Source organism: Meleagris gallopavo, chromosome 4 (genome assembly GCF_000146605.3).
Source record: "Meleagris gallopavo isolate NT-WF06-2002-E0010 breed Aviagen turkey brand Nicholas breeding stock chromosome 4, Turkey_5.1, whole genome shotgun sequence".
Lineage (NCBI taxonomy): Eukaryota > Metazoa > Chordata > Aves > Galliformes > Phasianidae > Meleagris > Meleagris gallopavo.
Window position 1 is genome coordinate 4,145,003 of NC_015014.2, and position 16,847 is coordinate 4,161,849.

Here is a 16,847-nt window from a genome sequence, read left to right on the forward strand (position 1 = left end):
TTATAATAGGATTCAAAAAAATATTTTTGAATCTGTTTTTATCATATCATATCATAGGATGGCTTGTGTTGAAAGGGACCAAAATGATCATCTAGTTTCAACCTACCTGCTATGTGTAGGGTCACCATCCACCAGACCAGGCTACCCAGTTTTCTACTTAAAACTGTTCTGTAATATCTTTTTTTAACCTGGACATGCAATTTTTATTTAAAAAAAAAAATAAAATAATTAAAATACGTACAAAGAATGAAGGCAACATATTCAGTCCAACTACCTGCTTTCTTCAGATTAAAAAAAATCAACTTGATTTGGAAGCACCTTGAAACATTTCTGTTCTTGCAAAATACATTCGTTGGGCTAATCGTATTATCAAATATAAAATTAAATAATATAATCATAATAGAGATGACTGGGTCTTTTCTACTAAAATTGTTTTCTTTGAATCTACATGTTTCTTCAAGCTATTCTGCAGTATTAGGCTGCATTATCAGCTTATTATTGTCTATCAACAAAAAAAAGAACTGAGAAACCACGGCGTGACTGGTGGCCTCAGTGTCTGTCTCTAGTTTGTGGAGTTCCTGCTCTGTTCTACCTAAGGCACAGTGAAAGGCAACAGCAGCTAGTGGGCCATGCTAGCCCCTAAAATACAAGTCACGTCACAAGGAAAGCCTTTTTGCTCCCCTGCAAAGCCACAAGCTGGGGATTTTCTTATTCTGTTGATGGTTTTCACTCTAGAGAATTAAAACTTTGAAGGCTATAGACATAAGGGTGGGAACTCTGTTTTACTCTTCAGGAATTACTTGTCTCAAGATTGTAAGGAAATAATATTTCAACATCTGAGGAATATTTTTAAAATGAACCTCATGGGTGTACTTCACAGCTAGTACAGACAATACACTGTTCTCTTCCCTCCCCCGCCTTGGTGTATCTTGTTCACTTTAATATCGGTAGAATGAAAACCTGGGATTTGAGGATTCTGTTAATCTGTTTTTGAGTATGAATTCAGGATAATGCACAAATTGATTCTGTGGAAGATAAAGTGCCCTTCAAGTGACCCTGCTCTGGATTTTCAGTCTTTCTTTGAATACTTTATACAACCTTTAGATTAATGCTGCCTAAATGATTGTGTGTTGCCAACAAAGTGCTTATAAACTAGATCTGCAGCTGTCAGTAGGTATTGTAAAAAAGCAAAGCAAAACAATTACACAAAAATACACATTCTTATTTTCTCCATTACAGGTCTCCTTAGTGTTTGAAAGTGCTCTAGTCAACATCCACGGTGTGTTTTGTAGCACACCTTATAATGGCGTGTATTACAGCTTTCGGGGTTAGTACTGATCCACCACTTAGAGCTGAGAAAAGTAATTATTTAACACATTTTTCATTCTTCCCTGTCTTGGCAGAGGAAGATGAATGTGCCAAACCTGACAATGGAGGCTGTGAGCAGCGCTGTGTTAACACTCTGGGCAGTTACCAGTGCGCCTGTGATCCTGGCTATGAACTCGGTCCCGACAAAAAGAGCTGTGAAGGTACAGTCTGTTGCTATGCTCTCAGGTATTGAAGCTCCAGGCTTTTGATCATTCACCTTTCGGATGCTCTCTCCTAGCAATGTAAGGTCTGTGGAGCAAGCCTGGAAAACCAGGGCTGCCGTGAAAGCAATGGTACTGGGGTTATGTCTCTCCATAGCAATCATCTTCCGTTGGATTGCTGTCACTAACTTAATGTTTCAGGTTTTCCTGGTAGTCAATTGGAAACATTGCAAATAACTTCATGCTTTTCCCAACTTCATGTTATATTATTTATCCTCATTAAATCAAAGTCTCCCATTGTGTGCAAAGAGAGAATTATCAGCAGAGCAATGTGCTGCTGTCAGGAACTTGAATGATCCCTCTGACAGCCTCTGACTGCAGTAGATTCTTTATTCTAGCAGGATCCTTTATTCCAGCACAAAACTCAGAGAAATCCTCACCGCTGCCAGTCTGATCATTGACTTTTCTGGCAGGATCCTGAAACTCAGAGAAATCTTCCATAATACTAGTCAGATTTTTGGGCTTTTATTGCTGGAAAAAAAAATTCTACATTTCAGAGATGAATGAAGTTTGCTTAGGTAATCATTTGGAGAAATAAAAACCTGATAAATTGAAGTTGGAGTAAACAATGGATTGAACTGAGATAAGTTTTGCTTCATATACGTTTTTCCTATGAAAGGAAAGAAGCAAAAGCTGTTGATCATTTCGCAGCAATTATTGTTTGGATTTTCACTCATAAACACGAATACATTCAGGGATTGCATGGGTTATTCTTATCTGAATTCATCTATTTGTGTTTCAGGGGTGAATAGATTTTGAAAATTGGAGTGCTCTGTGTTATGGTTTCCTTCAGATACGATTCACTGCTCTCTATTTATTTTCCAATTACCTGGCTTTCACTCATGATTTGTCACAATTTGGGGTAGTTTTGCTTGGATTCTTTGCATTTATTGTTCTGCTTTTGATCGTTGATTGTTTTTTGTGTGTGAGGCAGAGATAGACCTTGACTATAGCCACATTAGTCTGAAGGTGTTACTAAGCTGATTGTTGGTTGTTGTTTTTTTTTTCCCCTCCTTAAATTTAATAGTGAGCATATGGGAAAAATAAGTTATTTCAGAATGTCTGGTGTACTGAAATGGCTGCATATTAGTCAGCATGCAGAAAATAAGGTTAATCTAGCAGAGGCATGAAGATAGAGGTGGGCCCTTTGATCATCAGTCCAAATTTATGGAAGGAATTTGGCTTAGTCTGTCTAATGATCTGAGTCCAAACATTAGGGAAGATTACCCATCCTTCAGAAAACTCTTTCTTCTTCCTCCTATAGAGAAGGAGTAATTCCTCAGCACACAAACAGGAAAAAGGAGGAATCATGCTAAATAGTGCAGCGTAGCATGGAGCAAAATCCCCAAGCTATCCCTAGAAGTGTAAATGCATTTGTTCCACATGATGTATTACTTACCATCAGTAGTTGCTCACTGGGATTAGTGAATTAAAGTCACTATGTTGTCACAGTCAGCATTACATCCTAGAGTACAGTTTGGAAATTTGTGGGGTGCCTCAGCCTGTTTTAATTCACATATGATGCCAGAGTAGAAGCCTTCAACTCAAACTCTGCCCAGTGCTTCACTGTGGTGTTTGACATGCCCAGAAAATTGCTTCATGCTGTTCAATCCAAATCTCCCCTGCTGGCAGCATATTGGATGGCTTTAAGAGTTTTTCAGTACTTTCATATTTCCCTCCACTGCCTCAAGGAGCAATATAGCGATACTGAAAAACAGAAACTGAAAGCCAGTAGTCTGATGTACTCTTTGCATAGACTAGATGATTTTGGGAGCAGATATGTTATCTAACTGCAGTTTGAAACCTGTGCCAGGTCTGTTTTGATACACCGAATCGTGACCTATGGTCTTCGCTCCCCCAACCTTGGCTAGATTACGGTTAAAGGTACAACAATAAGTCTTCTGCATGGGAAACGAGATGCCAGCGGGAAGTCTGGGTTGCCCATCTGTGTTCTAACACAGAAACTCAAGAGTTCTCCCAGGCATGTTAGTGTTGATGAAGTGTGTGAGTCATCAGGTAGCTGACAGGTGTTGGTTTTCAGTATGCTCAAGAAAGTGCTGAGCATTAGCACACAGCGATTGAAAGAAGGAAGAACTTCCACCCAGCAGCTCCTCAGAAATTTTTGTGGATGGTTTTCAGTGTTGTCATGGTCCCATGATAGTATGAATGGAACTGAATATTGTTGAGAGCTCCTGTGAATCCCATTACATTTTTTTCAACATTTTTTGCTCAGATGGAAAAGATTAATATGCTTACCTTTTGCTATCTGAACTGCATTCACACATGCTCTACAGTATTGTTCTGTTGTATAGGGATGACTAATTTACAATTGCATTCCAAATAGATATTTTCTGTGTTATTTGAACATCTGTATCTCAGCAAATGTAATTATATCTGAAGAGTACATCATTGCTGTCCTAAAGAAATGACCATACCTTGTAGGTTATCGGGAGGCACATATGTCAGCTGAAAGAGGTTGGGCAGATTCTGGATCAGTAATCAATAAAAGAAGCCAGGGCAATGTGAACTGCATCTTGAGTAGTCTGTCTGTAAGAAAAGGGTGATCAAGGTCCTGAGGAGAGAAGTGAGGTCAGAGGACTTGCATGGGAAAGGCTGTGAGAGAATAACCAGAGTCTCTGGAGGGAAGGGAAAAGAATGAATATGATAAAGCCATGTGTAGTCTTGAAACTTATCTCTGTCCACAAACCTGCAAGCTGTTCAAGATAGGGGCTGTCTCTTTCTCTTTGTTTGCACCAAGCATGATAAAACAAGATTCTGATTAGTCTGTCTGGGCATTACAGCAGTGTAAATAATGAGAGGACTGAATCTGCTCAGTGTGCTTCTGTTTACAGTAAAACACAGTTTCATTCCAGAAATGATGCTCTCCCTTTTCATTTTACAGCTGCTTGTGGAGGACTTCTGACAAAGCTAAATGGGACTATAACCACACCAGGGTGGCCCAAAGAATATCCTCCAAACAAAAACTGTGTGTGGCAGGTGGTTGCCCCAACGCAGTACCGAATTTCAATGAAGTTTGAGTTTTTTGAGTTAGAAGGCAATGAAGTGAGTAACTGTGAACAAAAAGCTGCACAATCTGTTATACGCTAAACAGTTTAATGAGCTTTCAGAAATAAATAGATATTGCCTTGTAAAACCCTCACTTAACTGTTCATACACTGACAATAACCATAGATATTCTTGGTTTTGTTCTGGGACTGTTTCTGGGTTCTTTCAAAACAAACATGGAGAGAATATCTTTCTTTTACGTATCAACTGAATGTATATGTATTATAAGAAATTTAGAAGAAATGTTCTCTGCTGAGTCTCAGCTGACTTTTTTTTTATCAACAAAGTAAAACAGAACAAATGTCTGAGACGTATTGGAAAGAATTCAAGACAAGAAAATCTGGAGAAACCAAATCATCTTTACAGACTATGACTACAAAGGTTATACATAAGGTTTGGTTAGCAACAGAGCCAGGGAACATTTAAATCACTTGCAAGCCTCTCAGGGGTGAATGTTTTACAAGGAACAGTACTCAAAATAAGGCATAATGGAGTAACAACGCTGTTTGAAGAATGCCATTTTTCTCGAAGTGAATCTGGATTGGGTCTACTTAGTAGATGTACTTTGAAAAAATAACAGCACAACTGCAGTGTTTCTGCACAAGGCTCTGTTAGCAGCAAGTCACATGCCAGCTTCTACCACTGGGCTGGACTCTTTCCAAGCATCTTGTCATTGCAGACCAGGAGCGTGCAGTGCTTGCTGGAGGTGGCACCCACCAAGCAGGGAAGCCTAGGGAGTCCCTAAATCCTTTCTCATCCCAGGGGAGAGGGACAGAGCAGAGATTGCTGTGTGGGAAGTGCTGCTCCTTCTAGCTTCAGGCAAAACAGTGGGCATGTTGCAGGACTTACTGGGTGTCTAGAAGTATGGGTTTCACATCAGTGTTTAGACTCTGCTTCCTAGGCTTGGCTCTGTTATACAATCAAATTCCCTTGCTATGCTCATACATTTTTTTCTGCAATTTCTTAATACTTAAGCCAGATTTGCCAGCAAGGTGCAAGAGGTTTTATCTGCTTTCTAAGGTTACGCAGGACATGCAAACTCTGCAGATATGAACAATACATAAATACATGTTTTTCAAAGTTTATAGCTTTGTTTTGACCCTCTCCAGTGGTACTAAATCGACTTTAGCTTACATTGTTAACTAGCAGTACGTTCATCTGTGAAAATCAGAAGAAACATACATAATAAATGGGAGATTCAGACATTTTCAGAGTGCAGACTTAATGTCTGCCTGTATACATTTAGCAAATGCTTCAATTTTGTTGTTGTTTTAAGAGCTCCATGAAGTACCAGTATTAAAATTCTAATCTTTTGCATTTACATTTTTCAATTTTAATTTTGCTTTTAATTCTATTTGTATTTTATATAGGGCTGTAAAAAGGCCCAAAAAACCAATCTCAAATTACGTTGCATTTTTAATCTAAACCCATAAGAGCATCAAAGTTCATCACTGGTATACTGTTGAAATTATAGACATTGTGACTTATATCTGAAAGTGGTAGGCATTATTATTATTTATCCTACAATTAATATGAATCAATATATAATAGTAATTCAAGTTTTATACCTTTGTTCTTTGCATTGTATGAATATGATTTCATTATTTCTTTTATGACTATAAATTGTGATTTATCAAATACAAACTATATTTAATGGACAGTCTAAGCTTGGTATGAATCCTCCTGGCCACTGTTTTCTCTTAAGCTATTAATTGCAGGCAGCTGGGGCTTTTTTGATTAAACGGTTGATTGTTGAGCCTAAGAAGCTTAGAAGTTTTTGGGTGGAAGGCTTTATGTTGACCAAGGGATTATGCATTGAATGTATTATCATGAGTAGTAGGCCTTGCATAAGGTTTTTTATTACATGATTGTATCTTATTTTATTTTTAACTAATCAGGGAAAGCCACACGTATCAGCCCTCTGAATTATAGCTATGCTACACTTAAAGAAAGATTTGTAGAGTTAATAATGCAGATTTATATATTCATGAGTAAATGAATATCACAGATTCATAGAATCGGTTGAGTTGGAGAAGACCATTAAAGGCCATCTAGTCAACTCCTCTGCATTGAGCAGGGACACCTACAGCTAGCTTAGTCTGCTTATGGTAAAATTCTGTGATAAAAACCTCTCTTGTAAGATTCTAAGCAAACAGGTTTTTTTAATTTCTGAGGAGCAAACTGTTGAATGTTTGTAGGTTTTGGGTACTTGGCTTATTGCATAAAGATAGTTGTAAATTTATAGGGTGAACATTTCTAGATTTTAGTCAAAGTCCGATAATTTTACTTTTTAGATTTAATTGATATTTTAAGCATTTTAAAATTGAAATACCTGACAGAGATTGTGGAAAAATAATGGAATTTTGAGTATAAGACCTCAGTCTTACTGACTTTAAATATGCTCATGTGAAATGAACGACTGTAAGCATTTGCAAATGTTTTCAGGTTCAGGAAAATGTGGAACGATATTTTAATACATTACTGAGTGGTACGTAGTATTTGAAGTCCTTGCATTTGTAACCAATTTCATGCTTTTCCTTTGGTTAGCTAAAAAAAATAAAGATCTCTCTTTTCCCAGGTGTGCAAATATGATTACGTGGAGATTCGCAGTGGCCTTTCTTCTGATTCTAAACTACATGGTAAATTCTGCGGTACGGAAGTGCCTGAAGTTATCACCTCACAGTACAACAACATGCGAATTGAGTTCAGGTCTGACAATACCGTGTCAAAAAAAGGCTTCAAGGCACACTTCTTTTCAGGTACAGAAAATCACTCTTGTGTACCTGTGAGAGCCTTTGAGCACACACTGCCTGGGTGGAATGAATATTGCCTTCTGGTGTGAAAGTGAACTGTCCTTCCCAGTTTTAATTTTGTTTTATTTGCAAAAGTATCATCCGCTTTTCTTTCTTAAAATACTGTTCTGAATTGTAATGTCTGCATATGGTAGAAAATATGTAGAATGCACATTCATACATTTACATTACAAAGGAGTTTAAAAAAAGCTTTGTAAGATAAGAAGAAAGGAAATCTAATGACTGTTCCTAAATTTCTGTTAGATTTCTTTTCTCCCAAGTTCTGTTGCTAAGTTTTTTCCAAATCCCACTTCCAACGTGATATGAATTACATGCTGTGTATTCTTCCCTTTTTTCCACTCAGATCTCGTAATATATTACATTAGTTATAAAATTACTACCTTGTGATAGAACATTTGCTTAGCATTATGGGTTCTTTCTTGCCAAACTTTGCACTTCTTAATATACTGCAGAAAAACAGATCTTCATATTTTCCCAAAAACTTGTCTATCTTTATTGGGCTGTAATTTCTCTGGAGGAGATCAGAGCTGTCAGTTTATGTTGCAGAAGGACACATACTGTTGCATGAAGTTATTTAGACATAAGTGAAGCTTGAGATCTGTGGACAGATTTGCTCAACAGAGGTCTTTGCAATTACCTGCTGAGACTAGATTACGATAATCTGGCTATGGCAGAATAACAACTTGTGTTAGTAGCGTCATTTTGCCTCGTGCTTTTCATGTTCACATGTATGCATGGGTATGTTATGTCATGTAAAACAAAATAACAAAACAGTTCCCTCTCTGAAAACTCTGGAAGCAATCCAGAAGCATCTGGGATTTGCATTATCCTGATTATTTTTAACATGTAACAAAATGTGTTACCGGTCACCATTAATAGGGTTTGTTCACTAAAATGCTTTAGCAAAGCTGTCATGTAAGTGGTATTGCACTGGTTAGCTCTGATAATCTGGACTATGACAAAGTAATGTGAATCAGCATGCCACATGAGGCATAGGGAAGTACAAGGAATGGAAAGCAGGGAAAGTAAATGACACGAAAGACAACAAAACTTCCAGTGTTTTTCCCTTTATGACTTTGATTATTTATTTATTTATTTTAAAAGAAATAATGCATGAAAATGGGATTTCTCACACATGAAGAAATTAGCTCTTGAGAATATATAATTTTCTCCCAGTCATCGCATTTCTGTAGTCGCATTCATTCAGATCTGTCTTTACATGTAGTATTACCTTTTATGTAATTTTAAAATGGTACTTTGCATTAATAAGAGACTATCAGGGTTTGCTCAGTACTTGTAGTTAATACATGTATGTACACAGCAGAGCTTCCTCATAGAAGATTTTATGTAACTATTCAATTCATGGAGACCTAGGAGTGCCAACAGGCATTGTCACTTAGTATGACTTTTTGCAGTAAATGTTTTTGCAGTTAAATATTGATGTTCCAGTTCTAAAAATGGCCTTTATTACATAGTTCAGAATCTATAAACCTATGACAGATAAGCTTAGCAATTATAGCTCTGAAATTTGTAAGCACTGTAGTTCAGGAATTATGGTTTGTGGCCATGCTGAACATGACACGGGCAAATTCACTTAAATTTCTGTTTCCACTGTTTTTTGGTGTTGTTTTTTTCTCGTTGCTTTTTAAGCTTTTTTTTATTGTTTATATAATTAATGTTATGAATCTGTTGCAGAAAGAACTCAAGTAACTGCTGTATGTTTGGGAAGGACTGGGCTGTAATTCATGCAATTCAAAGCATCATGCTGTAATCCTTCAGAACTGTTTCAGTTTTGAATGAAATACGATTTTTTTTGTTCCCGGGATGGAAACAGATTTTTCTTACTAATCTAAAAATGATAAGTTTTAAATGTTTCCATTGATCACCAGATAAATCCATTAGCCAGGGCTAAGTCTGAACTAATGTTGTTGTTTTTTTTTAATAAATAGAAATGTGTGCTGGGTATAGAGTATGTCTAATCCTCTTCAAAGAAACGTAGTCTCATGTAAATAGTCTTTGAGTCTGTAAGTATATAAATGTGCTGAATGCTTCACAGTGCATTTCTGCTGCCATCTCTGCTTTCATTTCGCAAGTTCAACCGCTCTGTATTTTCTTTTTATTCTTCCTCAACTTTTCTGATTATCACTTCTAGAAGATTCTATTCTTACATGTTACCTTTGATTTCTTGATCAAAACAGAAACCTTGTAATGCTTGAGACAAGTCAAATTTTGAACTTAAAGCTCAAACAAAAGGCTTTAATCTCAGAGTAATTCATTGGACGCAATTCTTCCGGCTGTCAGAAAATGATACTGTTTTCTTACCCCTGAATTCTTTAATATAAATATGATGTGCTAATCATCCATTAACTAAGCACGGACTTGCTGTGTATTTTGACTTTTGGGAGTTAATAGCTGACCGTGTGGGTTTTTTCTGCCTCTTTATAAGCTTGTCTTCAGAAAGAAGTACATTTAGAATGTAATCTACAGAGAAATACTCATGTTAGTTATTAGTGTACAGGATGCTTACTAGAAGACACCTAATAAATATTTGTAAACATCTAGTTGTAAAACCAAACCTCATGAAAAAAAATCAGTAATGAGTAAAACACTGCATCTTGCAGTCTGTTCACTCCAGAAAGTTCAGCAGAAGGGAGTTGGATAAATCGAACCTGGATGAAGATTGAGAACAGTGATGTGTTCCTCAAGCACAACCAAGAAAGTTTTTTGCAACTCTTTCAGTGATGAATTCTGCAGCCACGGCTATAGTTGAGGAAGTATGGCTGAGCTCCAGCTGAGATGACAGAAAGCAGTTTTTGGGTGATTGAAAACCAATGCGATAAACTGTGAAAGCAAACAGTGACACAGGGCACAAAAATGACCTGCACTAGGAAGCTATTTTTGTTGATGTAAGAAGACATATAATTGCTTATTTGGCTGCAAAATGGTGTTAACAGCCAGCCAGGTGCTATGGGAAAGTGAGAATTTTTTTTTTATTTTTAACATTCTGTAGAATTTACATTTGATGAGACAGATCTGAAAAAAAGCTTAGTTGGTAGCCGTTGGAGCATCCATCTAACGAACAGAGAGAATGTTGTATGATTATAATCCAGTTTCCTGGGTGTGGAGGAGAAACTAGGGAGTTGTGACATTCATTTTTTAATACTTTTGCAAAAACTTTTTGGAATTAGCTTCTAAACTAAAAGCTTCCAGAAATAAGGTGTCTGCACTGTTGTATTTTGGGATGGTTTTTCTGGTGTGTTCCTGGTTGTTTTGCTTCCACCTTGCTCTCTTCTGTCCTCCCTTTCACTTTCTCTCCTCTTCTACTCTTTGTGGAGGACAGTAAGCTATTCTAACCTAATAGAAGAGTGAAAGAAAAGATATAATGTTAAAAATATCTTCTTTTCTATGTTTTTTCTTATGATCTATCCTGATAATTTCTTTAAATCAGTCTTTATTTAGTGGTGCATTTAATACCTTGTCATAATGTCATTAAACTGCTTCAATTTATCACTAATTTTGGAGTTTTAAATGCATATAATTTTTCACATGGCCATTTAAGGTGTGGTAATTGATGTAATATAGAAATGATTTTTGGGACATCTTTTTCTTGGTTGATGATTCACTGATCAGTTAAAAAGAGAAAGCTAGGATGTTTTCTAGCCTTGAGCAGATTTGTTCTGGAGCACAAACTCATCTCTGGTGCCATCCTGGTGCATTTTTTTCCACAGACAAGAAAACTACCTGCAAAGAGAAAATTTTTGTTTTCGAATCTTGCAAGGACTTGATACAGGTCCCTTCAGGCCGAGTACGTATTATTCACAGACTGGTGGCCTCTGAGGGTCTCAGAGGTACGACCATTTGTCCTCTGAATGATTTCAGTCTAACATTTTGTTGGGAATGGATCTTTCCCTATTCTGAGTACTGAAATGAGAGAAGAAAGAAAGTATCCATTCAGAACCGGGAAACTCATTTCCATCTGTCAACATAACAAATGGCTTTGTTTTTACATGGCAAAACATTTGTTCCTATAACTAATACAGACTAATTGTTTTTGTTTTTGTTTTTTTCCCATGAATTTTTAAAACTGGGCAATCAATTTGACAGAAAATCTGTTCTGAATTATGAAGTGTGAGGAAAGCCTGTTCAACAGTTGCATCCTTGATTAACCGTCTACAAATAATTATTGTAGTTCAGATATGTACGAAAGCTTCTCTTTTCTACCTTCTGTCCATGGTTTTATATCAGTTTCATCTCGGAAGCAGCCCAACTTGGGACTGTTTTCTTATGCACTTGTCTCTAATAGATTGTTTTACGGAGAACAGAGCTCTTTAATGTTAAAATACTTTTCTCTATTTTCACAGTTTGATGGAAGGTGAAAATGGAGAGGGCTTTCATTGAGAATTTCCGTACTTACTATGTACTGGAAAATCAAACTCGAATGCATTTTGAGCTTGCCTTCCATTTATTATGTTATTTTAGTAGAAAACTGCAAACTAATACTTAGGTGGGGAAATATTGAAGAGTTTTCTTCATAATACATTTGATTTCTCATTTGCTTGTTACCATTCTTCACTTGCAACGTGGAATTAATTTATGATAGCACTTGCTTTTGCAAGGATGATAGATAAAAAAGTTTTGTTTGAAATGAAGTAGATTTACAGCCTCCATTTGAGACTTGCATTGCAAGGTGGATAAACAGTGAAAGCTTTTATGCTTCTTTCATCATCAACGTGACCACAGATACCAGGCTTTGGATGTGTGACTCTGGGACCAACATACTTTTTCTGCTGTTTCCTAATCCTCAGATCTGTTCACATCTACAGAAAGCTTTCAGAATCTTTCAGTGTAAACAGATTTGAGATTTACAGGGCAAAAAATGCAGTAGATGCTTAGGTTGGGCAAAAAATGCAGTAGATGCTTAGGTTAGACTGACAGGGTTTCTCCACATCATCATTATGTATTAGAAGTAGAAATTGATTTTTTACTGAAACACTTTCAAGTTGGTTAGTCAAGTGTTGCATACATTTTGGCAGATAAAGCTGATGTCTGTGTAATTGTAACACAGATTTACTTTGTTGTCTTGCTGAATACAAGCAACAGTAAAAACTGAGGAAAACATGTAAGATGACAAAAGAGACTTAAATTATCTATAATGTTTGTAATCTGTGGAAATTCCTACTGTGCCTAATGAAGTCTGAAGCATCACATATTAACTTGTTCAGAGATAATACTTACTGTTGCTTTCCAAGGCACATGAGGCTGAAGGGAACACATACTATGCATTCCAGCCTTGCAATAAATGGACATCTGTGCATTATTCCTTTGCACATTTGCCTTTTCTATTTTGTATGTTGAAATGGCAGAGTCTGTAAGATGCAGATGTATGTAAACATTTGTGTATATGCACACACACATAATAATATTGTGTATATTTTTATTGGTCAGGTTTTATACTAGTGTGTATACATATGATATAAATGTATATAACCATATCTATATACATGTGTGTGTGAGTGTGTATATATATATATATGTACACACACGTCCAGAGCAGTCTCCCTGTCTCAAATGGACTGGCCTCAACTAAAATGACAACAGCTGAATGACATAGAAGGGTGGCAGCTGAGGCCTCTTGCTAGAATGACAGCCTGTTAATCTAGTTTGGCTTTTTTCCATGCAATGAATTTTTAGCTGTTTAATGCAGGTCATATTTCCTCCCCTACTCTCTGTTTCTAACACACTAAAAGCTCTTTTTAGGGATTATATGTTAATAAACAGAACTGCATGCTATATTGTAGATCTCCTTGAAATAATTAATGCCAGTTTCTTTTGTATGCTTTTCAATGAAATGTTTTCCTTTTCAAGATATTCTGTAAAGTCCAGAGTCATTTAAAGTAAAGCACACTGCCACTCTGCTGGAAAGAAAAAGCAACTTATTCAGAAAGTTTATGTTAAGTCATTCTTTTCTTACATCTTAAATGTGCAGAGCTTGAAGCCTTCTTTGGCCTCTGTCTGCCTTTCAACACGCCACTGTTAAATTGTGGAATTTGCATAGGGCTGGAATATTTTGTGTTGGTCATAAATTGCACTCCTGTTGTTTATCAAAATAAAGCTCTGGATTAAATATTTATGAAATCTTTGCCAGCTAGACCACTTGAAGGAGTAAATGCTGGTAACTGTCTCCTTTGATGCAGCTTGTCTGATTATTAGTGTTCCCCATCTGAGAGATCTGTCCCTCACTTCTAAGAAAGGTGAGGCAGAATATTTGAGCCATGGTGTAGGCTGAGCAATAAGCAGATAGAAGTTAGCACAAAACTGAGAAGAATGACTGTGCCTTAGTTTATCCTCTTCTGATCTCAAAGTCTATGCTAAACCCTTTTGTTTTTGAGGACAAGCTCTTTTTCTGTCTGCTCACCCATTCTTGTGTATTTCTTAGACAAGGATGAATGTTCAAAGGACAATGGTGGTTGCCAGCACGAGTGCATCAACACGGTAGGAAGCTATGTTTGCCAGTGCCGGAATGGATTCGTGCTACATGAAAACAAGCATGACTGCAAGGAGGGTAAGTTGTATGGTATTTGGACAGTAGATGATACAATTCTTTCAGCAAGATCTTTGCAGCAATCCTTCCAGGAAAAAAAAAATAAAAATAAAAATAGATGGTGTTTTGTAGTCTTAGATATTTGGGTGAAATAATCTCTTTCCCCTGTTCCCTCACTTCCTCCATCCCTAGCACTTGTGTGTGTCTGAGTTTTGAGGTTCCATTGGCTTAGAAAATTAGGAATTATTGACCACTCAGCTTCAGCAGGGAATGCTACTTGTAGTAGTGCTGTGAAGTGTAGAGCATTTAAAGCAGTACAAAACAAAGAGATGGAGTTTTTGAAGAGGAGCCTGGTAAAGTTATTGTTTGCTTCCATCACTGGCTTTGAGCCTCCTCCTCCTATTTTCTGTCTAAAGTTGTGACTACCTCCAAGCAAACAGTAGGCTTGGTGACTTAAGTACCATTTAGATGATCTGCACATGATCCTTAAGTGTGTAATATCCTATGAGCCTCTGTAATTTTTCAGGACTGTTTTCTAGCTCCTTTGTGAATCACTTGTCTTATCCCTGATTTTGGAATTATACTAGCCTCTCCTAAAAGATTCTTGTTAAATAACTCTCTTATGTTTATAAAGAAACTTGAGGTTGTTTAAGAAAACAAAACAAAAAACCAAGCAGGTGTTTTTTGCTTGCCTTCCTCATGTGGTAGGTATTTCATTTATTGAGAGAGGCACTTCTGGATTCAGCTTGGATAGGAATGACACAACTGTTCCTGGTACATAGTAAGAATTCAGACTTAGCAGTTATATACTTCTCCCCAGAAACTATGTTTTAGGTTGTTTAGCTGATTGCTCTGTGCTTGCAATATGAAAATTTGTCAGAAGAAAACTACGTTGTTCAAGAAATATCATTTCATGTTGTATTGGCAAGATATCCTATGTGGATTTTCATACCTATTTGCACGTGGAATGGGGGAAAGATTAGAATATTTGGCTGTATTTTAATGCATAGTTTGTTGTGTATTTATATATTTACATTAAACAAGTAATCCATTGTAAACAATAGTATATGTTTCACAAATCAAAGCATGCTAAGTTAATTGCCATAAAGTGTTTGTCAAAGAGTGATCCTTCACACTTGGGAGGGTGTTTAGCTGTGTTCCTAATGATCCTTTCAGTTCACTGGGTCACCTGACAAACAGTGTACTTTTCTGGCTACCTCTGAATACAGAACTCCCAGACTAATTGATGCTCTCATATTGGCACAGCTGAGTGTGAACAGAAGATCCACAGTCCCAATGGCATCATTACGAGTCCCAACTGGCCCGACAAGTATCCCAGCAGAAAGGAGTGCACCTGGGAAATCAGTGCCACACCTGGGCAGAGGGTCAAATTGGTGAGTAGTATCTGCACAAAGCCAATGGCGTGGACCTGCCCATGAGGCTTACCTGCTCTCAGCTCAGCCCCAGGTTTTTTTTTCAGCCCAGGGTACTTAGGGGAGAGCCCTGTAGCTCTCTACAGTACCTGTAGCAAATGACTCCTAGGTTCAGCAGTGAAGGAATTCCTCCCATTGTTCCACATTCATCCAAAATAGGGCTTTTTAGTTCTGAAGAAATGATATTAGAATGAGTATGCAGAGCCTTCCTCACAGGTATTAAAGCGATAAACAGACGTGCTACAGTAATACTCAGGAGAAAGATTCACAGAATCACCAAGGTTGGAAAAGACCCACAAGATCACCCAGTCCAACCATCCACCCATCAGTTCTCGCTAAACCACATCCCTCAACACAACGTCCAAACGTTCCTTGAACACCTCCAGGGTCAGTGACTCCATCACCTCCCTGGGCAGTGCTGACATGCACAGACTTTGCCCTGAAGGTCTTAGCAATGTGAATGTGTTAGATGTGGAAGGAGAGAGAAATTGATGTGTCAAAAATTTTGGGGAAAGAAGACCAAAGAAGAGATGTATCTCTGCTTTAAGGAAGTAGAAACAGTAGCCTAAATTGTTACGGGGTTGAATGGGATACTGCCACCTCGTAACACCTGACCTTAACCACAGCCATAACCCCTTGTTACTGGTGCTGATGTGTGGTCATTTGTTGATTCCAGATCTCCAGAATTAAAAAGGTTAATATGTTCCTGCAGAGCAGGAGGTGTGGAACAAGTAGTGCATGATCTGTTCGTCCAAAGGGTGAAAAACAGGTTTTTGTTTCAGATGTCCTTCCTTACTGCCAACTCTGAACAACACTTCATCCCGTCTGCATAAGCAAAAGCCAAGCAGAAATTTGGAGGGGCATGTTACTGTAAAATCTTTTTTCCATACTTTTCTAAAAGAAAAGAATTTAAAATGATCTTTTGCCAATGAATTTTGGAAAAAAAACAAAAAAAACAAAAAAACAGAATTTTACTGATTTTTTTTAGTAAATTTTGTGGAGTAAAATTTGAAAAAATAGCCCCATGATTTAGAGCCTGAAATCCACTTTTCTCTGGCCTGTAGTGTCAGCCTACTGAATTCTGTATGTGTATGATCTTTAAAATCTGTCTCGTGCAGCAAAATGTCATATTAATAATATTAAAGCAATACTTCCACTATAGATAAAAAATTTTTTATTGGGCTTCCTCACAGTTTACTTAGCCAAATTAAACAAGGAGAGAATTGATTTCCTTATGCCATTAAACCATGCGAATTTTGAAGCTGTGTTTCATTTTCTGAGGGGGCTGTCTGTGCAGAAACTAATCACTTCTGATTGTTCTCACTCTGATAATCACTGAAGTCTTTTCCTGAGAAGGGTAGAGTTAAGCATTTGGCGTAATTAAGAAGGCAATGGAGGGGAAAAA

General features: G+C 37.2%; 1 protein-coding gene across 1 annotated transcript in view; it reads left to right on the top strand.

Annotated features, from left to right (window-relative positions):
• Positions 1-16,847, top strand: part of TLL1 (tolloid like 1) — a 110,713-nt gene that overhangs the window by 83,425 nt on the left and 10,441 nt on the right. Inside the window, exons 14-19 of the mRNA XM_031553249.1 lie at positions 1,404-1,529; positions 4,492-4,652; positions 7,234-7,414; positions 11,197-11,316; positions 13,905-14,030; positions 15,276-15,403. Coding sequence (XP_031409109.1) covers positions 1,404-1,529; positions 4,492-4,652; positions 7,234-7,414; positions 11,197-11,316; positions 13,905-14,030; positions 15,276-15,403 — 842 coding nt within the window. The remainder of the gene's footprint in view (positions 1-1,403; positions 1,530-4,491; positions 4,653-7,233; positions 7,415-11,196; positions 11,317-13,904; positions 14,031-15,275; positions 15,404-16,847) is intronic.